Source organism: Argiope bruennichi, chromosome 8, assembly GCF_947563725.1.
Source record: "Argiope bruennichi chromosome 8, qqArgBrue1.1, whole genome shotgun sequence".
In the NCBI taxonomy this organism is placed as follows: Eukaryota; Metazoa; Arthropoda; class Arachnida; order Araneae; family Araneidae; genus Argiope; species Argiope bruennichi.
In genome coordinates, this window is record NC_079158.1 from 57,038,236 (window position 1) to 57,065,142 (window position 26,907).

Sequence of the window (26,907 nt, forward strand, 5' to 3'; positions counted from 1 at the left end):
AATGCATATTTTTTTTATGAACTGTTTAAAATATATTTTGGTTCGGAAAGCATGAAAATAGGTTTAACAGATGCATAATGCTTCTAAATATTAAAGTATAAAATATCATACGAATGTAATAAAAAGAATTTTATGTATATGCACCAAAATTTAGAAAAAGAAAATATGCTTTATCTTGTTTGTACATTTTCAGAAATTAATTTATGAATATATTATTATATATATATATATATATATATATATATACATATATATACACAGGGTGATTTTTTAAAACTGACGCTGTTCAGAGAGCTCAGTAGTTGGAACTATTGGCTAGAGAGCCCCAAAATTTGGTTTGGGGCTAATGACGACATGAAAAAAAGGAATTGGCGAAATAAAAAATTAGTTCCAAAACTCGCCGACAAGGGAAAATTTGGCGCTTTTCACATAAATTGGAGATTTAACTGCAAAATAAAATTTCTGTCTATGTTTTAAAAAAAAAAATACAGTAAACAGACAAATGAATGAAACTGCAGTAATTTAACTAGAAATGTGTTATATTCAAGAAAATAATTTCTCCTAATGGTTGAAAATAACAATTTAAAAACAAATTTGGAATTAATGCAATTTTATTTCATTCTCTGTTTATTTTTCTTACTCAGCAGTTTCATTTTGTCTGCAAAGAAATCGATAATATTCAATGTGGCCTTCTCAAATATAAAACATTGTGCCTAAAAGAATATTTTTCAAGTTTCACTAGCTCTATTAGTATTTCAAGTAGCTTGTAGTTATTATTTCAACTTCAATATTTTTGTCTCAGTCTTAGAAATTGGACTAGTTTAATGCAGAAGAAAAGGAGAGTAAGTAGTAAATGGATTAATTTCTGCATTTTGGTTGTCACAAATGTTTTATCTTTAAATCAATGGCAACAATTTTTTTATTTCTGCAGTGTTGAAAGAGATCAGAATTTTTTTAGATGGGGGAAAAACTAAAAAAAAATTAAAATTTTCTGCATTTTCCTTATTTTATAAATGATTTTTAAATTCCCTGCATTTTCTTGGTCCTAGAATGCTGTGGCAATCATATCTGTTGCACTTGAATGCAATTTTCTAGTGAACCCCCTCCTCCCATCACACTTGCTAATACAAAAAGTTATGGGAAAAAATGTGGTCAATTTTAATATTCGAACTTACTACATTTTCAAGGGAATCTGTCATTAGAAGCTTTTCCTTCAACTACAGATAATTACTCTAAACTTCCTGAAAACAAAATACTAAAAATACATTTATGGCAATTTCATATATTTATTCTCATATGTGACAATTTTATTACATAAAAATAATAAGTATTTTATAAAAATTTGTTTTTGGTGTAATTAAAGAAATTGCTAAATAAATTAAATATTAAAAGCATTCTCTCATATAGACCTTTTGATTTTAAATAATCAAATATTAATCTTTATCAATTTTGTCAAAAAATAAGAAAACGATTATAAACAAACATTGTTTACAGACAACACAAAATTATTTCCATCTAACAATCAATGTATAAATTTTTATTTACATTTAAAATTTACCAATTTGTAAACCAGGGCTTAATAAACTTATTCATTCAACATATTTTTAAAAAAATTTGAAAGTATAAAAGTTAATAGAAGTTTATTTTTAAAAAAGTTATTCAGTAAATTTCACTGATCGATTTTCATTTCAAAATATGGGAGAATTTAAAAGAAATGCATTCTGTTAAAGTAACTTCAATATGTTTAGCTGGTATTCAGTTTTAAAAGCCCTAGTTTATATAATTAATATACATTGATTATCAGCTGTATTATAACAATAACTCTTAAAGCAGCTTCTTATTGAGAGATTTAGTTTACTATGTTGAGAGATATCTTGGACAAGAGGCATATCACACTTTATCCTCGAAAGTAAAATAGATAAAGTTACATTATCCTCGAAAATGTTAATATTTTAACTCTTTATGAAATATATATGTGATTAATAATATTAAAACTAATTTTTTTTTTTTAAAAAAATAGGCTCATTTCTATATGGCAATAAAAATATAGTAAATTTGTTTAAAATCTTTAAATTCCTGCTAATGCTCAACTTAATTTTAAAGCATAGATTTCAGAAAAAAATTTACAATTGCATAGCAAAATATGAAAAAAATTTTACTTTCCAATTAACTTCCCCATTATTTCAAAATAAAACAAATCAAAGCAATGACACTCTGACTTCAAAATCTGGCTAATAACTGATACATACTATTTGAAAATTGTCTGGGAATACATATACCATTTTTTTTTTTTTTTTTTTTGCTTAGTTTAAAAAGTCAGCATGTTCAATTTATTCACAGAAATTAATGCCACTGTCCTACAAATATGATGCAGAGCATTTAATAGATTAAATTATAAGAACATAATCAATATTTTAAAACATTAAGTATATGCATTTTAAAATGCATTGACAAACAAGGTAGTTAATGTTTAAAGAGACAACATTAACTTCCTTTACATTTTGTATTGCCTATTGTTAATGTTTTTGTTAGAGTAGAATTGAAAGAAAATGTAGACAAATTCTTGCTAGAAGAAGAATAAAATCCATAATCTTTAAAAAGTTCATCATTCAATTTGGTCAGCTGGCTGAGAATATCTCCACAACTTCTCCCGAAAATATTTCGGAATTTTTCTATCACACCTTGCAATTGTTGAGATTCTATGAAACATATGAAATATTTTATTCTTTAATCAAAAGTAACTTCTGTAATATATATAGGAACACAAATCATTTTTATTAAAAATGTGAAAGCAATCAAAATCATGAAAAACATGATAATTTTTACTATTCCGCATATGTTTTTTATTGTTATTTCATATATTTGAAAATTGTTTTCACTTAAATAAATTCAGATTTCTTAATGACTGGATTAGTTATATTAAAATTACTGCTAAATGTATGTTAAACCAATATCGTCCATGTGTCTAATCGGAATTCTTTTGTTTGATGCCAGTAGGACTTCCGTAGTTTGTGATTTTTCGAAGATTTCAGATCATAATTTTCATAAAATAATCAATTAATTAAAATAATTATTATTTTCATAAAATAAAAAAATTCGTGTGACACCGATGTGGCATCATCAGCATTTGCCCAGTAGTTCCTATATGACATCAACATAGTATCACTGGATAGCATAGTGTTAACTGCTTTTAGCAAAGAGGGGGGGGGGGAGATTTAACATCATTAAATTTTTATAATGTGCTTTTAGATAAAAATTCAAGCATAAAGAAATATATTTGCATGATTAATCAGCGAGGCTTTGGTTTCAAGAAACTTTACATGTCTATAAAAATAAAAGTGCTATAAATGTCATTAAAAGCGTATTAGCTAAAAACATTTTAGAATTTTGAATATTGTCATAATTACGAAATCTTAGTAAAAAAATTGACGAGCATCATTATATTGTGCAGCTGAATTAAGTATCTAATTTGATTTTTTAATCAAAATTTGATAGTACATTATTTTGAAGAAATAGTTTAACAGCATACTAAAAGAATTTCACTGTAATATTCAGGGCTCAATAGAAACACTCAAATATACTGTAAATTGCCATTACCTTCAGTGGTTATAACTATCTCAAGAATATCAGCATGTACAGGAATCATGCTTCCAGAGCCTCCATCTGTACTCTCAGCAGAAACGCATGGCCACCAAGACTTCTTGGCTGGCGATGACAACTGAAATTATTGATTGCAAATTAATGAAATAGAAAAAATTTCAATCAATCATAACATAATTAAATATTTATATTAAATTTGATTTATAGAGAAATAGCTGTACCCGAATAGTGTTGCCCATGACATAACATCTAAGAGGAAAAATTAGCTTTAGACTTAAGTCTAGCTTCCACCCGATATGAAATGGGAATGTCATGCGGGATCAAAAAAGATACTTAGAAATCAGCAAAAATAACTACAAAACAATTTTTTATAGCACATATTCAGAAATATTTAGGGCTAAGCTTTGATATACGGTCATTTGGCGCCATGCAAGGTAGGCAATTTTTCGGTGGCACTTTGTGTGGGGTTACATGGCCGCCATTTTTTTATGTAATGGTATGCTGCTGTATATCGATCTTTCCTGTTCATTTCCCTAGATTTTTTCCTGCTGCACATACTTCTTCCACTTACTTTCATTATTTTCTATTAAATTCTTTTGCATGCATTTCATTTTACTGCATTTATTGACTTTTTTTCTATATTTCCGTTAATTTGCTGCAGCATTCCTCGGAACCTTTAGATTGGAAACGTTATTGCTGCCGTTCGCGCCACATTAAGCTATTTCGCTAAAATTTGTCGATAAACATTTTGGGTGAAAATGACTGTATATCAATGCTGTTCCATATTTAGACTGTTAAAATGGTTTCAATTTTCCCTTGTAAACAACACATGCCTTTTGATTCATCTTTCCATTTTAAAGCTGGGCTAAGCTTTGATATACAGTAATTTTGCACCTTGCGAGGTTGGCAATTTTTCGGTGTCACTTTTGCTACCGTTACCCTATTGCTGCCATTCTCGCCCCATTCGGTCATCTCGCTATTTAAAGTGTGGAATAAAAAGAGACTGATTGCAAAGTCAGTTGATGCTAAATTATAAAGACCTTTTATTCACAATTCCCTTTTAGAATAGAAAATGGTTAAGCCAGAAAAAATTCGAGTGCCTTCTATGTTAGAGTCAACTTTCCAGATCTTATTTCAACACCTGGAAAAGAAATTAATTTTCTGCTACTTGAATTTCCTGTTGTTTACCATTTATGAATTTGAAGTTTCCTGGGTGTCAGTTATCACGATGAAGCACTACCTTAGACAATGCATTTTTTCCTTCAAAGCAAAACACTTTTTTTAAAACTTGTCAATTATATGGCTTTGAAAAAATACTATATTAAAAATGTACACACACATTCTTTTTTACATATTCACTTTCAAGAATGGAGTTACAGTAGCTCAACAAACAGGGAGAATAATGATGATTCTTTCAAATTTTCATTAGATGATGAATTTCCACATGAATAGCTTGTTGTGTGAACAAATACAAAAATATTCACAATCCTTAAAGGAATTTTTTTTTTCTGAGGCTATAAACATTTCAAAAGAAATAATTAACCTCCCCTGCCCCCCCCAAAAAAAAATTAGCAACACTCAAATTCAGTTTTTCTTAATTAGAGCTATTTTACATTTAAAACAGGCTCAAATAAAATACAAAAATGGATCTGACGTTTAAATTTTTGAATGTGATATTTATGCATTAAAGATATATACAAATAACATGTATTATTTGTATTTCTCAGCAATTTTTTTAAACATTTCACTTATTACATTCATTACAAAAGTTTTACATGCACAAATATTGCAATAAACAACAAAAATGCATTTGAATCAAATATTTCCAAACAGATAGTGTAATTTTGTGTCCACTTCTAGATATACAATAATACATTTCACATTACAAAATAGAATTTCTAAATTATAATAAATAAATATAATATTACAAAACAGGCATAACCACAAATGGACAAATTTATTATACTTTATTGTAAAATATAATAAACCAGCTCATAATTATAGTAGGTTCTAGTTATATTAGTGGAGCTAAATACGGCTTTTTGGAAAGTAGTGTAGCTAAATAAAGCTTTATCAATGTTTTTTTCCCTCTATGGAAGCAAATCTAATTTTCTTGTTTTGCTATTATGCATTCTAAAGATTATAAAGTTTTGAAACTTATGTAGAACCATTGAAGTATGTATATAGTTTTTAAATTGAAATATACTGAATTTCTTTCAAATGCACATGTTGATACTGGTAGATTGTATGCAATTTCTATTCATTTAGTAAAATGTGGCAGCAACTCCAAAAATGTACTTATAGAGTTGTAATAATGTTTTCAGTTTAAGTACATCTTGTTTCCTTTCAAAAATATGATGCATATTCTCCATATAATGATTTTTAAACATTGTGATTTGCTGTGCTACAACTGATTCAGAACAACAAAATCTTCTGCTCTCTCAACACTATTGTTGCCAAATCATATTGTGCTTAACAGAGTCTAGCATTGAGCTAGCCACAGGGTGCATAGCATCATAAAAAGTGCTTAAATTTGAAAAACATTTTTAAGCACCTTAAAAGTGCTTAATTTTCTCATGAAGTGAAGAACGCTTTTTGTTTTGTTTCCCCACAAGTTGAATATGATAATTCGAAATTATGGTCATAAAAGCTTGTTTACTGGATGTATATCAATAAAGAAAATCAACAAAAGGGAAGAATTCCAAGAAGTATTCCAGGGGTTCTAGCACATATTAAGATAACGCTTAATGATTCTTTTTTCCCCTTCTTTTTATCGTTTTCTTTTCCCTCCCTTTTTTCTTCAACAATGTGCATTGCCATTTATTAAAATACTGGAATAGTTATCTGGAAGAAGCAGTGCAAAATGCATACTATGGCATACTTCACTTGAATGACCTAGTACAGGTATTCAACTGTACTATATTGAATTGTTATTAATTGTGGTTCGTAATTACGTTAGTCAATCGCTTAAAATCTAGTATGATGAAATTTTAACTTAAAGTCTTTCATTTTCAATGATCGTTATATCGTTTGCAGTATTTTTTGAATGTTTCTGATTTATTTCCGTTTTACTTCTAACTGCAGAGCTGATTTTTTTTCTTACATTTTTTCACTATTTATGAAAATTAGAACTTGCCAAAGCATTTTTATTTCTTCGGAAATATATATATTATTTCTTCTGCAATTTTTTTTAAGTAAGAACTTTTGCTTATAGATTAAAAAGCAGGTTTTAAGTAAATTTTAGCAAGGTTAAACATTCAAAAAAAGACTTTCACTGCACTTTAGAAATAAGAAGCGATAAGACAGTTTCTTTTTAGTCTGATCATTTCTGGACACTGCTATTATTTTCTATTAAAGAATTATTTTAAAAACTCATTTAGAACATGGCATTGTTCTATCACCAGTTTCATGGCATTTTGGCCAGTTGTATCATGATAGCCATAGAAATGCTTTAGTTTTTAGCTAAATAATAAGACTGCAAATAAAATTGCTTAATAGAATGAGTACTACTTAAAATGATTACTTAATACTCATTCCACCCCAGCCATTTGTATCTACTCAATAAAATCATATAAAAGTTAAATAGTCATAACTACATGATTATAATTTCTTGAAATAAGTTTTTTAAACAGTAATTGTGAAAAAAAATTAATAACGCTTTCTTTTATGAAATATATTTAGTTCAACAATGCTGCATTTATAAAATCTATTTAGCATTTTACAAAATTATTTTTGATATTCTTTCAGAGGAGTAAATTGCATTTTACGATACAAAAATTATAAATGCTATCAGCTAATTCATTTTTCCTATTGGGAAAGGGTGAGAATAATAGTAAAAAATAATAATAAAATTAGTTTTATATTCAATTGTAACAAAATTTTAAAATTTTAAAAATATAGCTATCAAACTATGAACTAAAATTTTAAATATAATAATAACAAAGATAAATAACATACCAGAAAAACAAATATTTTTGGCTTCTGTATAAGTGTATGACACTTTTCTCCAGTAAACTGTTCAACTATATTTTGCATTAAAAACTTATTGCCATCAACATCATACAAATAATCTCCCTTTGATTTGCATATAATGAAACAAATAAAGCAATCTGTATTTGAAAAATCTCGACTTGAAACTAAAACAAAAACAAACATTACGCAGTGTATCAATATAGAGTGGCAATTTTTAAAAATTCTTTTATAATGGCTTTGTGTATAAATAAAAACTATTGCAAATTTTAAAAAATATATTTTATTAATTGTTACTCTACAATAAAAAGCAAAATTTCATTATTAAAAAAATTGTGACTGTTTTATAAAGTTATACATCTAGGGGAAAAAAACATCTTTAAAATGAAAACATCTTTAAATTGAAATAAAAAAAATAAAAATGTAATCAAATTTTCTAATTGCAAATTCAAGTTGTATGCTCCTCGATGAAGAAGTAAAATTTACATCCCTTATTTCGACCAAATGGGAAGTAATGAAAATAAAATATATTTAGAAGTTATAAAATGAAATCAATCACAATTTTTATTAAATCGAAAAATTCTATCACAATATTTACCTTCAATCAAGAAATTCATTAATTCTTTCCCTGACCAGTTTCGTTTTTCTTCTTTCTGGTAACCTTTCACAGCAAGACTTGACCACAGATTAGCTATAGAGTAAGTCAAATCTCTTTCAAAATTGTCCCTCTATAAAAATAATTATAATATATAAATAAAAACCTATTATTTATTTCTTTAAATGGTCATGTTTCTTTAAACCATTTGCAAGACAAATATATTTAAACAAGGAAAGTTCAAATTAGTTAACTGAAAATAGGAATAGCCCTTTTTTACAAAATTTCATATACAAGATGAAAGTACCAATTCCATACTAATTTAATGATAATGATCAAATAAATATTTGCCATCTCTACTAATAATGAAGATAAATTTGGTACCTATGTTTATCTGTTCTCTACAGGCTAGATTGTATGACCTATAGCAATTAAATTTGGCTCATATATAACTTAAAGATGGGAAATCTGCACCTTGGAGGAATTTTTTAAATTTTAATTAATCAAAAATTTAATGAATCTTTAACACTGTTCTACAATAATTTCCAAAAAATATTATTGCACATAAATGAATTTCACATCTTTAAAATTTAAAAATTTGTTTCCTGAATAATGTCAATTGAATAATTTACAAATTTTTTCTGAATTTTTGATAATTTTTTAAAAAAGATTTTTGCCCTAATTTCAAACAATAACTTACATCATTTCCGTAATATTTAATTGTTTCTATTGTTTTATCCAAATATTTAATTGAATAATTTTTTTTTCACTGTTGAATGCTAAAAATGGATTCTGTTTAATGTCTGTGTAGTTTACAAGAATTAAAAAGTGAAATGCAGTAATATGATATTTAAAAGACAGATGAACCACATATTTTTGCTTTTTGTATCACTCTGATGTTAGGGACTGATTTCTACAGTGACCGAAATAATTATAAGGACACGCGAAAAATCGCCAAATCTAGAAGCCTTATTTACAGAACCGTATGCAAATTTTTGCAGCAAAAATAGAAGTAAAACTAAAATATTTTATGCGTAAAGTAATTAAAATTTTCAATTTTAAATCTGCTAAAATTTAAATTTTGATTTTTAAACCTCAATGAAAACGGAAAAAAGTATAAGGACATTGCTTTTTCTCCAGTAATTATTGAAAAATTTGTATATTTGAAAGGATAAAATGACAATTCCGAGTTAAAAGATTCATTTGTGAAAAGAATTTCCCACTCGGCGACTTTCAATGTGAATTTTTAAACGATGCCCAAAGGAACTCAACTTTCTGACTCTGAAAAAGGAAAAATTGTTGTTTTTCGAGAATGTGGATTAAGTGGATGGGAAATTTCAAAAAGAATCAAGAGATCTAAAACGGTGGTTTATAATTTTCTAAAAAATCCTGGGATGTATGGTATGAAAAAGCGAACTGGGAGACCAGAAATTCTCACTCATCGACAAAAAAGAATGATTGTAAGGAGAGATTGCGAGAAAAGAGAAGCCGCGAATGAAGTTAGACAAAATTTGAGTTTACCATGCTCAACAAGGACTGTTCAAATGTTTTGAGTAAACATCCTCAAGTTTCTTATGAGAAATTAGTGTCACGCCCCCCTCTTACAAATCATCATAAGAAAAGAAGAGTTTACTTTGCCAAAAAATACATTTCTCTTGGTCAAAAGTGGGCTGATGTAATTTTTTCGGACGAAAGAAAGTTCAATCTTGATGGACCTGATGGTTTTCGTTATTTTTGGTATGATCTGCGAAAGACCAAGGAAGTGTTTTCCAGTCGTCAATATGGTGGTGGCTAGGTTATGGTATGGGGTGCTTTTGCGGGAAATGGAACCACTCCAATTGTATTTATCAACCGTAAAATGAATTCGGACAGGTATGTTGATATGTTAGGAGAAAGTTTGTTACCTGAAGCTCCACCAATTACTTCAGGGGACTATATTTTTCAGCAGGATAATGCTTCGATACACGTTTCTACGAGTGCAAAACTCTGGTTTGAAGCTAATTCTGTAAATTTACTTGATTGGCCGACGAGAAGTCCCGATCTTAATCCAATCGAATACTTATGGGGACTTCTAGCCCGAGTAGTTTATAAAAACGGCACACAGTATCAATGTACACAAGATCTTGTCGCCGCTATCAAAGACGCTTGGGAAAAAATATCTGTGGACATTTTAAAAGATCTTTCAGGATCTATGACCTCTCGGCTTATTCAAGTGATTGAAAAAAAAGGTAGTTTTCTTGATTATTGAAACATTTTTTAAGTATTTTACAACATGTCTTTATAATTTTTTCCGTATTTTCTTTAATGTTAAATTTTGTAAAATCAATATTTTGAAGCTAAATTATGCTTTTTATGTGGTATAAGTGTTATCACAAAATTATGCAGCAAAAGTAAGAAATATAAAAAGTTCATTTAGGTGAAATGGAAATAAAGCATATTTTCATGCAATTACATGTTGTCCTTATACTTTTTTCGCGCACTGTATTAGAAAACTTGACCTACACAATGAAAAAAAACAAATGCAATAGTTAAAACAATATGGTTTTAATGTCTGACAATTTGATGGAATTATGGGTATGGAAATATATATAGATTTAATTGGAATTAAATAAATCTATGTTGCCAGTGAACAAACTAATCACTAAATCTGGCTACTATTAAATATTTTAATGTTCAACTTAGCATAACTAACTCCCTTCAAACATTTTTCTACTGTTTAATTAAATATTGAAATTATCTGAATCATTCTTTATTACAAATTCTTTAAAAATCTTACTTTTAAAAAAGATAATTCTCTAAATAACTATGAGCCTTTTGCCATTATTCAAGGTACCCGTAATAAATGCTTTCTTTGTACATATTTTTAAGGATTGTAGCACCAACATTTGCAAATCACAAGCAGATATATCTTCTACGCCCATTCAGGTAGGCAAGTCGTCTTGGGGTAGACCAAGACCAAGTAGATAGTTCTAAGATTCAGTTATATGGTTCTATAAATTCCAGTGAATATGAAATTTTTTATCCTTTATTTCATTCTAACAAACGAAAAGAATTTATTTGGTTATATTATTACTCATACACTATAAATAATAATTTTAATTAATATATTTTTGAAAAAATCTTGAATACTTTTAAAAAATGCTTTGTGTTGCAAGTGAAAAAAAGGGGGGGGGATATATCTTTGATATACAGATAACAGTAATCAAATTTAAAAAAAGAGAAGGATAAATAAATTAATGTAATCTTAATGTTTTGAAATATCATACCTGTATGAGGGAAAAAAAATCAGATATGTGTACAGATCTGTAATTCTTTAAATTCTACTGAACTGCAAATCATATATCATTCAAAAATTTAATAAATTCTATTATAATAAAATCCCTTTTTTTTGTTTTTGGCATTGCTTGCAATTCACAAAAATGGAAAGAATGGCTTTTAATGTATTAGAGAAAACCTTGTTTCCAATTGAAATACCTTAACCCCCTGACAAGCAATCATTTTTCAAATCTTTTAGATATTTCTTTAAAAAGAAAAAAAAATCAGATTATTCAACTTTTTTAGCCTTTTGTTCCCCTCAAAAAAAAAAAAAAAAAAAAAAAACATGCTAAAATTTCTGGTATTGGCACACGAATCTTTATTTGGAAAATGAAATTTAAAAGTGCTATTTCCCTTTTAATGATAGATTACACACCAAGACAGATAAAACCTTTCCCTATTTTTATGCAGAATCACAAAAATCTCATAAAATATTTTCATTTGTGGAATGGCTAATAAAAGTTGAAGCCAAATATTTAGTTTCAACTTTCTTAGGTTTTTTTCCCTACATTCCAAAGCAGATATCCTTTTGCTTTATTTAATATTTGTTGAAAGCTTTGTTAAACATTAAATTTTACATGTTAAATCAAACTTAGAGTGCAATCTGGTCAAAAAGATAAACATTTGGTCATTTTGCTCATTAGTTTTCTTGGGAAAAGTCTGAAATTTGCTTCCAGGAATTTTATGAATAATTCTTAGCAAACTTTAAAAGCTATTTCAGTTTTGCATCTATGCATTATGAAGTTGCTTTGATTGATTTAATAGTTTAATCTTCAGCTGCTGATCTGTGGGAGATTTCGTGGCAATTGTAGTGATAATTTTGCTTGCTCTCCTTTCCTTTTCTCCAAACTACACAATAAGAAACAATGTTATTGTCAAATAGTTAGTTCCCATATTAATACTCTTTTCTTTTGTTAATAAAATGCACAAGGAAAATAAATGGTTTTCTTCTACCTCTAAAAAAAATAATGGATTTAGATTAATTACAGAGAAATGTCCCTGTATAAATAAATAAATAAATAAATCCCCACAATAAAAGCTTAAGCTTTTATTGTGCGAGTTTTATGCACATAATAAAAGCTTAAGCTCTATTATGTGTATAAATATAAATATACAATTTTTTTTTCCCTTCACAATAAGAAATAATAATTTTTAATGTTTTTAAATTACTATAGGAATAAAATTAGAATCTTTTTCTTTTAGTTCATTAACTAGTTCATTCATTTACATTTTTAAAATGAATTGGCTATTTCCAACTAACTAGTTCATTTAAATTTTAAATCATACACTAAAAAAATCGATAATACCTGCTAAAATATAGATTAAGATGACGAAACAGAATACAGCTTTTCTCTAGTTTCAAGTAATTTAAAGATAAAAGACAATGTTCACATGTGGTGCAACTATTTTTGTTTATCTTCATTAGCAAACAATCTACCAATAACATATATGTGACTAAATAGGATGAAATGGAATGGAGGAAATGATCTACTAGGTAATTAGAGGAAATATAAATAGATTCAATGAGAAAAGTTGATTCTAACTCATTTATAACATAAAGAAGCAAACAAAAAAAATTATACCAGTACATATTTTGAAATGATTGAATATTTAAAATGTAAACTACACTGCATGAAATTCCTTGAAGTATTATAAGATTAAGCTATCTAGACAAGCTGTTATCCTCTTAAGAATATCTCAGACATGATTGTCAAATGCCAACTGAAAAATGTAAAAGAATATACACTGGCCAAGTATTTAAGAAATTAATATAAAATATTATTTGTAATTCAATTTAAAGTAAATACATAATAACACTAAAAATTTTGTTTCCTTAATAGTGAGATCTGCTCTATTCATAATGTTTGTAAACATTCAAATTAAAACTAAATCACTAAAATAGAATAGAACAAATAGTGATCCACTAACAGAAAAAAATGTAATTACAAATTTAAAAAAAATTATAATATTGAAAGAAAATATTAACAATAACCTCTAAAAAGTCAATATAAAAATAAAATTATAAAAATTTCAGATCTTATTTACCTTTGCTACAACCCATTATAAAAATGTAAATAAATTTGGAATTTTATGATCTCGTAATAAATTTTTATTCATACTTAAATCTATTTACACACTATCACTAATATCAGTCAATTATAATTAAAAATTAAATTAAAATAAATCCAGTCAATATAAACATTTAAAAAAAACAATCAATCATTGTTACTCAATGTCAAAATAGAAATTAATATTTATGCATCCAATAACATTGCAGACCAAAGAATACATTCGAAATTCTGCCTAGCAATACAGATTTCACTGACTTAATCTATTATTGATTAAAAATGGAAAAAACTAAAAATAAATAAATAAATATAATTCAAATGACAGAAAATCTAAATAATTGTTGTTTCATATTATATTTCAAGGTTAACACAAGCATAGACTGCAGATGGAATATTATTTGATCATAAAATCTTGCACTGTATAATCATTTCCTTTTAATCTCTTTTTCTTTTCCTAAGGGAGGGAGGGTGATTTATTTCCCCATTATTTTTATGATATTTCAGCATCCAAATTCTTAGTTTTGGCAATGAATAAAAAAAGAACTGGTAGATACAGAAATGAGATCAAAATCATAAAATAGTATAAATGAAATAATGGATTTTTTTTTTTTTTTTTTGAAATGGTACATATTAAAAAAAACAACAAAAAAACAATGAAATATAATGGGCACACATGGATAAAAGCATTTTCAGGGTATAATGAAATGTTAGATTGACTAGAAATCTGTGAAAATTATTGGTTTTCAAAGGTTATGAATAGCTTAACACCATTAATGAAATAAATATATTCAGATAAAAAATTTGCTCGCCTTTGCAATAAGAATTATAAGTTAACAGTTACATTAAGAATTCAGATCTTTACAAAAAGAAAAAAAAAAAAACTAGAGCTGCTGAAATATGAATACAATTGAGAATATGTGGGACTTCACTAGTTAGAAGGAGTGAAAATAATAATACCGTGTTCAAAAGAAGAAGGAACTTAATCCTTTTACATTTCTGGATATTGTACATTTTCTTATCTTCTAAGGGTGTTTCTGTACTCTTTAGGCCCAAACTTAAAGAAAACAGAGCAGAGAGAAAAATAGGTATATAAATAGGAGAAACACAGTTTATCAAAAGATTTATAACAGAAAAGCATAATGAAATGAGATTATAAATTGAAAAATGACTTTAAAACATTGAAGAAATTTTCTTACAAATACGCTATAAAACTCAATAAATTGTTAAAAATTTATTTTCTTTGAAAACAGCAAGGCACATAAATAACAATGGATTAAAATTGAACTTTTAAACAATAATTGAGTGACTATGTATAAATAAAGCTGCTATTACAATTATAATTTCACATACATTATCAACATGCCATAAGTTTTCCCAGTTACAATGTTTATCATATGAATCCAAGATAGAGTATTAACAATTTCACTAAAAACTAGATACATCTATTTGTTTTAGATGAAAATATTATATTATATATATGTATTTAATAAACAAGCATGATCTTTTCAGTGTAAAAAATACTTTTATATAAAACATTGTAAACATCTTATTATCTATGCTCTATTCAAAATTAAGATAAAAATATCAATTGCAACAAATGAATTTCAAAAAATTACCTAGTTTTTCTCCTCCTATAATCAAAGTATTGTGTATGAAGTGATTCAAACATCTTGCTGAAAACAATATTATTTATACTAAATGATATGAACTAAATTAAATAAATCACATATAAGTAAGCAAACCAATAAAACACATAACAACAATAACTTAAATTTCTTTGAGCATTCCTTTTATATATACAATGAATCACCTTTGACAGCCCACTGTATCATCTGGAATACAGCATGCAGGAAATTTCATAAAAAATAGGCAGCAGTAGAGAATTAATGATGACTGAATTTATGCAGGCAAAATTAGTCATCTATCTAAAAGTTTAAATCTGAATAAAAATGACTGCCACAGTATCTTGTACTGAAAATATATTTGTATCCTAAAAAATCAGCATTTCTCCACAAATTAGATCCCAATTAATAAAAAATCTACTATAAATAATACGATATTTGCAAATATATGAATAAGCTATTTTGAAAGGAGTAATTCGTTAATTTTAAGTTCGGTTAATAAATATGAAATACAACTAAAATGTTTACGACAAGATAATTCTTGAAGGCCTTATATAACAAATAATTAACTTTTAAATAATCTAAATAATATGAAACTTACTTTCTGCATTTGCTATATATTTCAGTTATTATACTAACGTTTAAAATAAATTCATAATGCTTACATTTTTCTATTAAACTTTACTTCATTTCTCAGTCTTGAAGTGAAACCAGGCATCTGTTTTTTGTTTTGAAATTCTGCATTTCTTGTTTTTTGAGTTTCAAAAAGATATGCAACACGATAATTAGCTATGGTCAGAATCTGTAACAAATCCAAATCCTCACTGAACTGTTCAAGAGTACGGCATAGCTCATCAATAAAATAAGATCCATGATTGTTTTGGCTCCCAGATGGATCCTTAGTTTTAAAAGAAACTTTGCCTAAAACCAAGATAGAAAATGGATGAAAACAAAACAATTGCATTAAAACAATCACAAAATTGAACAAAAGGAAAGAAAAAAATATATATTAAAAAGTGAATATTTCCAATAATAAAAAACTATGAAGAAAATATCAGTGACTAACAGCATCAAATCAAAAATCACCAAAAATGATTATTGCAACAGCGGATCATTAATTACCAAGGACGTCATTTTAATCTGCTAATTATGTCTATCAGTAATTACTGTGATATTAAGCCATGCAGTTAATACCAAAGCAGCAAAAAATTTACAATACAATAAAAAAAACATCATATAAACAACCAATAAACGTGCATCTCATGCTTGAGAATAATAATGCAAACTTACTTGTATTAAGTAGTTTTAATGTACACAGTTCTACACATGAACAGCTAATAGAAGAAAATTAATATGAATACAAAAAAGTTTTTCCTATAAAATAACTGGTATATATAAAATAACTGGTCTGACAAAAAAAAAAGTATTTTGCACTTTATCAAGTAAAAAAGAATAATCTTCAAAACAATTATTGTTAAAAAAGACTTTATAAATACAACAAAAACGAATAAATATATATTTTTTGATTTAAATAAATCCACAGTGTTTTATTTAACTGAATCATTTAATGGAATTATTTCAAGTCATGCTAACTTCAAATAATATTTTTTTTCTATTCAAAATCATAATCCTTTTCTCTTCAGACATCAACAAAATATCATGCAATTCCAAAAATAGGAATATTTCTAAGGAGAATATTTTAAGATTAAACTATCTAATAGAATCGTTTATAATACAAGTTTATTTAAAGAATAAATGTAATGTTAAAATTAATAAAAATGGTGGTCTATTCAAAAACTCTGTTTAAATATGTGTGCGAGTAATGAAATCGATTTAAAATTGGCTATATTCAAATGACAAAATTAGACATTTAGGCAAATGTTAAATGCATTTTTCATGAAATTATTTCTGATAAATAAAATAATAAGATAATAACCAATTATAATTAATAACAAAATTACCTTCATAGGTAGAATATGCAATAAGAAAATCTAGATAATCTGGATTTTCTTTAACTGAACCACCAAAATCAGTTGAATCAATGGGCACTCCACCCTCACAACAATTACCACGGCAAGCCTGCAATAGAAATTAGACTTATTTCTGAGTTTAAAGTATATCAAACAAATAAAAAAACATCAGAATATTAATGTTTACAAATTAATATAATCTTCAATCTCAAATAATAAAGAATTCTATAAAATATATTTTCTGATCACAGATGTGAAAAAAAAAAAAAAAATCAAGAAAAGAAATAGTCAAGAACAGTCTATCAAACAAAATTTTAATTTAAAACCTCAAAATTATAATAAAAGGGGGAAAATTAACTACTCCACTAATTCTCTCTCAATGCCTAAATTTATTTTACATAAACCTTAATTTAATAACCACATGACTTAATTCAGCCTCTATAAAAAGAATATTTAATACTGCCCGTTTCTGAAACTACTTTGAAGCAGTTTTAAATTGCATAAGATGTTCTACAATATTGCTAAGATATTTTCACAATAATGCGATATCCGAATCATCAATAATTTCATAGAGGTCAAACTATACCTTTGTTTTAATAGAGGTAATTTAGTCTTATTAAAATATGATTGTTTGAAAAGACTATTGCCAAACAGACATGTAAATTTTGAGCCATGTTCAGATGACAAGATGGACACCTCATTTCTAATAATCTCATCTAATGGGATAATGTTTGATCTCGATAACCTTAATAAACACATATACACTCACAAAAATAAAAAGATCTTTTGATAGAACCAAGATCACAGCCTTCTCAAGTGCTGATAATTCCCCCCCCCCTTCCTAAACAACCACTTCTTAATCACTAGTATGAAAATACTATAATTCTTTATTTGCTGCCTATAAGTTTTTATAGATGCCTTAAAAGTTCTGCTCAATAATTTAAATAATTTTAAATTATTGAGCAGTAAATAATTTTAAAAAATTGGAATTATTCATCAATAACAAGTCGTATTAATCAGACATTTTAATATGATACATACAGAATTGCATGCTAGCAGTAAATTACAACATGCATGAAGGAAAAATCATTGAAAATATTTTACAGAGCAAACTAATGTGTTTACAGCTATCAAATTTTATTTTTATTTATTGGGTAGTAGATGCTTAGTAAGAAGGGACCTATAAACTTTTATTTACATTTTTAATTAAATATTAATCAAAATTTTAATATTTTTTCTTGGCAATTTCATGGTATATTATTGCAGAAAACATTTTTACTCTACTTTGAAAATAAAGAAAAATTAGTTTTTCGTTGTTTATTAATTTTAGTTTTTTTTAATAATTTTTCTCTAATTTTAATAATTTTTAAAATATACTTTTCAACAATACTTTTCATTGCCTTATTTATATCATACACATGGCACCAATATTAATAAACTTTTTATGCGCTCTTAATAACTGCTACATAATTAAGAATGAATTTAAATACTAAAATAGTGACAGTCTAATCAAGATTTAAGCAGTATTAAGCTCTAAAGTTTCAGACTAGATACTGATATAAATTTTCTATTATGTCTAAAAAATATAGAATTCCCTAATAGTAAAATAAATAAATTACTTGAAATATGAAAATTTTTGGTTTCCCAGCAAGAGTTTCACATGAGGAACGAGAAAAGCATTGTAGAATGTCATCTATTTTAATGAACTTGTCAAACATTAATAATTTCCCCTCTTTTCCATGAGTCAAAAAACAGCAGACAAAATATTTACTCTGTGTATGATCTTTCTTAGCAGCTATGAATAAAAACAGAACATTAATAATATTCAAAAAAATTTTAATGAAAAGAATAAACAAAAATAAGAGTTTTCATACTTCTTTATCAAAATTTAACATTTACATCAACAAATTACATTTGATGTACTCTGAGTAAAATTTTAAAAATATGTTCACAATCAAATGTTGTTAGCAGATTATGAATGAAGCCATTGTAATGGAAATAAACACATACAAATAAAAGAATATTTACTTTTTGATGTTTGTGGTCCCTTGGTTTCTTTGGCAATTTTCAGATTATGACATGATCACCAAACTCCATTATACATAATGCAATCATCTTATCAATATTTCTCATTTACATGAAGATAAAACCCAGGATTTACAAATATCTATAAATACCTATTTTGTTTAATCAAATTAACTATATAATAGGGAAGTGGTGCAAATCAGCATCACTAAGAAAGCTTTCTAATTTTTCAAAATTAACTTTGACTAAATAAGTACTTAATAAAAGAACTCGTCACATTTTCCATATAAAATTTGAGATTTAACCTGCACATATCCTGATGAAAAATAATTTTCTATGCCGACTCCTCCTTTTCAATAGATCAAGAAAATAATTATTACTTGATAAATAAAATTATTAACTATCTTTGAACTATTATCTATCTTATTAGAAAAAGTAAATGATATTTTCAATTAATTCAGTTTCCTACAAAAATAAACTTAATAATAAAGCTTCTTGATAATAGTAAAAAGTCTACATAATATGAATAGTTAATTACTATAAAGTAATAATTTGTAAATAACCTAATATCATGAAATAAAGACATGATAATTTTAAAGAAATGGAATTGAAATGAATCAATTCCTAACTTACAAGCATAATTTTATTATAAAATTTCTATTTTTATAACAAACAAAGATAAATATTAACAGCCTTTTAAGAGAAACTCCAGAAACAGATGTATTTTCGTACACTGAGGAAGAAACTATTTTGTAAAACTTAGCAAGTCTTTTATTGTTCTCCGATAAAATAACATACTCAATCACTATATGACTAAAATATGGTATGACTTCTTCAATTTCTTTTATCTGTAACTATGTTATTAAAGTACAATTCATTCAGAATTTAGACTTTTAACATAGAAGATTTTCTTTTGGTGATTATACTAAAACCACTAAAATACTAGTATTAAACTTGAAATGAAATATAAAATATTTTAACAATTTAGAAGGAATCAATTTTTATATATTTAATTTTAAATTTGCTTGCATATGAATTGTGTAATTAAAAACTGAAAAACATACAAACCTTCTTTTAAAGCATCTAATGTCTCTTCTTTTGTTAAATTTAAGTAATCTGCATAAACATTGAAATTCAATGCACTGAAATCATGTTTTAATCTTGCAACATCATTTTCAGATCCAGGGCGAGATGTTCCTTTTTGTTTAAATTTCTATAAAATGTATTTTGTATCAGTAGAACTTAAAAATTATTAATATGCTAATGGTTTTATATATTACACAACAAAAATTATTTATAATTAAAATATCAAGAAACTAAGTAAAAACATTCAGTATTGTCTAATAAAATTAAATACAATACAATAAATCAATTTCTTCATACAATAAATTTTTAAAATATAGTTAAAATTACCTACAAATTTTTGGTAGTACATAGTTTTTTACACAGTTCTATACTATAAATATGTATAATTCTGTATATCTAAAATTAAATTTGATATATACCAATGCAAAATATTTAAAATTAAAAAGAAAAAAGATGAAAGAGCTGAAAGTTATAAAAATAACAATAAATGCGAGTTTAGTTTAATTAGATTAATATGTTGTTTTAAAGCTGTTGTTCCATAACACAGACTAGCTTTAAATGAATATAATAATTTCCAGTAATAAACAGAAGACAAGATATCATTTGAGTTAACAACCTCTTCTCCATTTCTTCACACTGGCAGGAAGAAGTTTAAACCCACATATTAGACAATTATACATAGTAGATCTTTAGTGAAATCCAATCTTGAAACCACAACACTCCGATTTTATGCAAAATCATTTTAAAAGCGATTTTGCATGTAAAATTTAACATAAAGGGTATTTACATTAATTTTGATAAAAAGAATTAAAATATTTGGTTTTCACTTTTTTTAAATATAATTTTCGAAAGATGTCTCCAGAACACTGCTAGTATCATTCTACAATATTCAAAAAATAAAAATTCTACACAATTTGAAAAATGAGAGCTTTATTAAGTTAATTATTGTCCAAAACTTTATTTTAGCATTAGAAAATCCGAAGTTTGTAAGCTCACAATTCTGAAACGAATAAATTAAGACTAATAAAATCTGATTTCCAAAACAAATTTTGATGATGAGAAATTTAATGAGGAAAATACACACAGCCACTGGAAATTTTAAATTTTGATTTTATTACAATATATTATGAAATCTTTAATTCTAAAATTATTAAGAGTACATTAGTTTTTCTCAAATGATGTTTTTTTCATGACTGTGTGAAGAACAATGCCAGAATATCATTCATCTTCTTTTAGAAAATTAAAAGGAACTTTATATACAGTATTCATTAAAAATGTAAATTAAAAAACTGAAGGATATTTTTCCATGTTTTATAGGTATAAAGGCGGATCAAACAACTTTATATTTTTCTTGTTTGGTTACAATAAGCCATCTTTCTTTGTTACTTCCTCATTCCACATTCATAGATCTATTGACCCTTATCAACAAAAAATTGAGTAAAGTAAAATCTCACTGCATCATTATCATTGTGGATTTTCGCCATTCAAAGAATTTCGATAAAACACAAATAAATGATTATTTGATGTCAATGGGACTTATGACAAATACAGCATCACTTCTTAATACAGTTCTGGTATTTGTATGACAATTACTAAAGATATATTTGATCTGCCATTATCATGAAGAAATGATTCCTCAATAATTTGTTAAATCAGAGCATTCTTTTCTAATTATATTATCTATTTTCATTAGTTATTGACAGTAGATATCAGAAATTAATTTTAGCAATACATTTATAATTTCATCAAACTTATAGGAAAATATTAGAAAATTTCAATTCTGATCTAGTTTGTGCAGGTTAATTGTGGTTCCTATGGTATCTTTCGAACTGATATTAAGAAAAATAATTTACTCTTCATTGGTATTGATCATTTGCTTTAAAAATTGATAATTTCCAATATGCTTTGGTTATAATATGGATTCAAAATGCTATGATAGTTAAATTATTCTTAATTAATGTTGAATACAAATATCCAACTTTTTAAAAATCTCAATTTTCACGATTATCAATTGATAGTTGAAAAATGAAATTGGAGCATTTCTCAAATCTTATGTCTTGAAATATACTGATCCAAATCAGTTATGTCAATCATTTGATTATCATTGAGATCAATACCATTAACACCACATAAAGTTCTGTAATCATCGACAGCTTTGTCTTTATGATAATAGTAAATATGAAAAATATTCTCCTTTTCTCCTCCATGTTAAAATCAAAACTACAAAAATAATTTTAAAAGAAATAGTATGTCACTTATATCAAAAGTAAGGTTAAAGTATTAAATAACTAACCTCAAGTGAAATAAATCATGACTTATAGAAATTATTCAAAAAGTTAATTTAATTATCTGTTTGCTTTAACCATAATTATTTTTATAGCAACCTAATATAAAGCTTTTAATGAAACAAATATAAAGTTTCATATTTATTTTTTGATTAAAAATTCTTAAAAATTTTCATAGATATTTAATATATCAATATTATCTTTACATTGTCTTCATAATTTGATTTTCAGCATCATTTTGACATTCAGTTTCAGAAGCAGTATTAAATATTTAAATACATGCTAGTATAATAGAGAAGATTCTGTAAATAATTTTAAGCTTCCAACAAATACCCATTGATCTGAATTAAATAGTAAAAAAAAAGCATATATTTTCATATATTTAGATGTAGTCTGATGAAAAACTACATCAATTTTGTCACAGATATTTTTATATTAAATTGATGATTTAAATAAACCCATTATTATAAAAAAATAGATAACTAATTTTAAAAAATTTGATATTTGCAAAAATTAAAAAAAAAATTGTTTCATGAAATTTTGTTATATTAGCAAATAAAAATTATGAATTATTTATCAATAATTACCCAATGAACAATAATAAATAATAAAAAAAATACTGCAAAAATATTTATTTGACAAAATAAACCTGATAATCAAAAATATAGCAATCTCCACATTTTCTTTCTCCTGTCAGTTCATCATCAGGTTTTCTGAAAAAATTAAATGGAAAATAAACATATTACTATAAAAATAATAAAAAAATATTGAACTAAATGAAAATCTAAGAAAATTCATCAAATGTTATTTTAAATAGAAATCTGTGGCACATAGTAAATTTTTGTAACAAATTATGAAATTTACTAACTTTTCTTTCTTTATAGGTACTATGTTATCAATTGATAACATAATACTGATCTTATAGTTCATATATTTGTATAATGCAAATATAATTTTCAAACTTCTCTTAGAAATAAAATTTAAGGTGAGTGAAAGCATATAAATAGTATAACACACAATAAATAACTTCTGAATATTTTTTGCTATTGATATTAATATATAAAATCTTTAAAATTTTAAAGTAAAATTAATAAGTTAAATATGTGTAAATTAACAAATAAATTACAGTTAACTTTTTTGTAACATTTTTTTTTATTAACCATCAGACGGAACTATGATATATTTATCAGTTAACTTAATGGAGGAAAATGAAAATAAACATTATCATTTGCATTCAAAAATGAAGAAATGCAAAATTATAGCAAAGGGACTTGCCCTAATTCTCGTTGGTACTTTTTTTGTTAACCCAATAGAAATATATACTATATGTACCACTTTTATGCTGTTATCAAATTGTACATAAATCATACCAATTATAATAACTTTCTATTAAAAAATATGTGGCAGTGCCATGATAATTTTGAACTTCACATTCATTTTTACAAGCCATTCATCAATCACTTGGAATGGAACTACGAGTCCAGCTCGTCATGAACTTTCTTGACAATGGAGAGGTACACAAACTGACAATGAAGAGCTGCACTTGCAAGAAATTACTGAGAGTTGATGCTTTTTATAAAATGTTTTAATAATGAAAAAAAAAACATTAAGGAAAAAATCTGCAAGTTCCTATAACCATCACTTCTCTTAAAAAATTAAATTGCCTACCTGAACAGTGCTGAACTGAAAATAAATTACAGTTTAAGGAGTTCACAGAAAAGTGAAATTTGACATTACTATTATGCTTCACAGTAAGATTTTTTTTTGTTTGCTTTTGTTTAGTTATACTTCTTCCACCTACATTTTTTTAATAGAAACCAAATGTACATTTTTGGGAGAAGCAAAGTATTATTCAAACTACACGCAACAATTATCCTGAGTAAGATGTACATTTAATGTAGTAGAATCAAGTAAGTTATAACAATATAATTAGTTATAAAATATTATAAAAAAAGAATATAATAGAAAGATAACTCACAGAAATATTTTTTCCTTTTCCCGTACTGAAATCGATACATCTCCAATAGCCAAATCTTCAAATTTTTCAGTAAGGCTTCGAGTAACACTTCCAGCGTCTGTGTATTCAATACTCATGTTGCTTATTAAAAAGAAAAAAAAATTCTATTCCATAAATTTGAATTTTCAAAATAAATTATAAAATATGAGTTTTAAATAAACTATAAAATATGAATTTAAAAAAAGAAAGCATTAAAAATAACATAATTCAAAGTAAAGTAATAAACTGATTTTTACAAAATGAAATAAAGAAAAATAATATGACTTCATCTGAAATTTCAATAATATAGGATAGAAAATTTATATACAATGTAACATAATCTTGGCAAATGTAGTCTGGGAAAAAAAAAAAAAAAAAAAAAAAACATTTTTGAAATAAACCTAAATTTGTTTTTCCACAGGAGATCAAAGTTTTTACATGGAGGAAAAGTTGGAATGCACAAGAGAAAAGTGAGAGAAGGTTTTTTTTTAATGATTTTAATTATTCTGATAGAGATTAAGAGATTCTGATACGGATTTCTTTGAAAAGTGTCACCTTATGAAAAGGAATATTAGGTATATTTTTTTTAAAAAATGCATAGATGTTAGGGATTTTTATCCCTTTGCTCAGAGCATGAAAAATTCCAGATTCAGTAATTTTTTTACAGTGCATGTTAGAAATAATTGCATAAAAAATTGGGAAATTTTAAAATACAGTAATATGGGCTAATTTAAGATAACAATATGAAAATCATTAGGATTAAATTAGATTAAGAAATATCATTATATGTTTTAAAATTTGGACCAAAGGAACAGTCATTGAGCTTTTTAATGCTCTTTATTGTAGACAGATATACTCCAATTTTTAGCTTTCATAAAGATTTCTTCATCGAAGCTATGGTAAAAACAGAGCAGTAAAACAAGTCAATAAGAAGAAAGGATTTAAGAGTGAGCACGAGAAAGAATTACAATTGTACATAATTTTAGAAGGAAGTTGCAGACCTTAGCATTTTAATTTTATAAACAATTAAAAGCCCACATAAGTCCAAAATGAAGACAAAGGTCGAGCAATTAAGAAACCACTTTAAAAGCCTAGTTAATTTCAAATTATGAATTGAATCATACCATATATATTTCTACAAAATTTATAAAATCCCAGTAATAAAAAATGCACAAAGCAAAAGTATATTGAAACATATTTATTAAATTACAAACAAACAACTATAAATTTAAACAAAGAACTAGTTGTTCCAGTTCTTGCATGCAGAAAAAAACCTTCTTAATAAATATATAGATAGGACTATTGTAGACATGAGTTTTAGGAGATACACATTATAAAGTAAAAATGTAAAATCTTTTGAAATAAGGGTTCGCAAAATATGCATATTTACTATAATATTATGAATGCTATTTTTGAAGCCATCCATTCATAAATATCATCTTAGAAAAATCCAGACTTATAAAATTTTAAGAATCACTTTCATATATCATTCTCCCAATTATATAGGCATACAAAAAGAGAAACTATCAAAAATTGTGCATCTGATCTTTTTTTTTTTTTTTTAATGAATAAACCTATTTATCTTTTCACAAGCATTTAAATTATTTTAAGAATATCTTCTTAATAAGATTCAAAGTTTTCAAGAAATATTCTATTAACCATTACATCTTTGCACTTCACAGCTCTAAAAGCAATTATAAATAAAACTGAATATTGATGTAAATTAGCACTATTAATTTATCTTAAAAGAACTAAATTTGAGAAGACAAACAATAAAACAAAATTGAAAAAATAACCAGAGAAAAAATGATTATTAATAGATTTATTTCCTTTTTTCCATGTCAATAGGTCTGAATGATGATACATCACTCACAATTTTATTTTTTGATTAATAAAAAATTAAAATCAAACCTTACATTGAATTTTTTACAAACTCTAAAAATATTATATTTATTTAAAAACTATATTTTTTTAAATTAAGATATTACTTCAATTTTTGATTTAATCATTCTAGCACTATTTATCTTTCGACAGTCAAAATACGATTTATTTATAACTGTCACTAAAAAAACGAGTAAAAATACCATTTTTATTAAAGATTAGTCAGAGACAGTCGTAAGTGCTGAGCTGTTTATAATAATTCTTAAGAAAAAAATTTTCAGTCTTTGGAAAAACTTCTCACTTCACATTAAAACTTATCATTTTTGATATCAGTTAACAGTTATTAGCAACAGGTGCCGGTTTTTTAATGACAGTTTTTAGTGATCAAAAATAAGAATAAATAAACCATTCATACCAGCAAGCAATCTAACAAACAAAAGTTTCAGAAATCAGCAGCCCCTTAAACATAACTTAGCATTCTGCTAGGAACTCAA

At 25.8% G+C, this 26,907-nt stretch overlaps 1 protein-coding gene across 1 annotated transcript; it reads right to left on the minus strand.

Annotated features, from left to right (window-relative positions):
• Positions 1-644: 644 nt before the first annotated feature.
• On the minus strand, positions 645-26,858 carry LOC129981873 (caspase-7-like). Its single transcript, XM_056092912.1, has 13 exons — positions 26,829-26,858; positions 24,515-24,611; positions 23,186-23,249; positions 20,234-20,378; positions 18,760-18,935; positions 17,132-17,249; positions 15,836-16,091; positions 15,165-15,221; positions 14,506-14,602; positions 8,168-8,297; positions 7,558-7,736; positions 3,598-3,718; positions 645-2,699 (listed from the first exon to the last, which is right to left on the minus strand). The coding sequence occupies exons 5-13, from the start codon at positions 18,856-18,858 to the stop codon at positions 2,485-2,487; spliced, it is 1,272 nt and encodes a 423-aa protein (XP_055948887.1). The 5' UTR covers positions 18,859-18,935; positions 20,234-20,378; positions 23,186-23,249; positions 24,515-24,611; positions 26,829-26,858; the 3' UTR covers positions 645-2,484.
• Between the last annotated feature and the right edge of the window lie 49 nt (positions 26,859-26,907).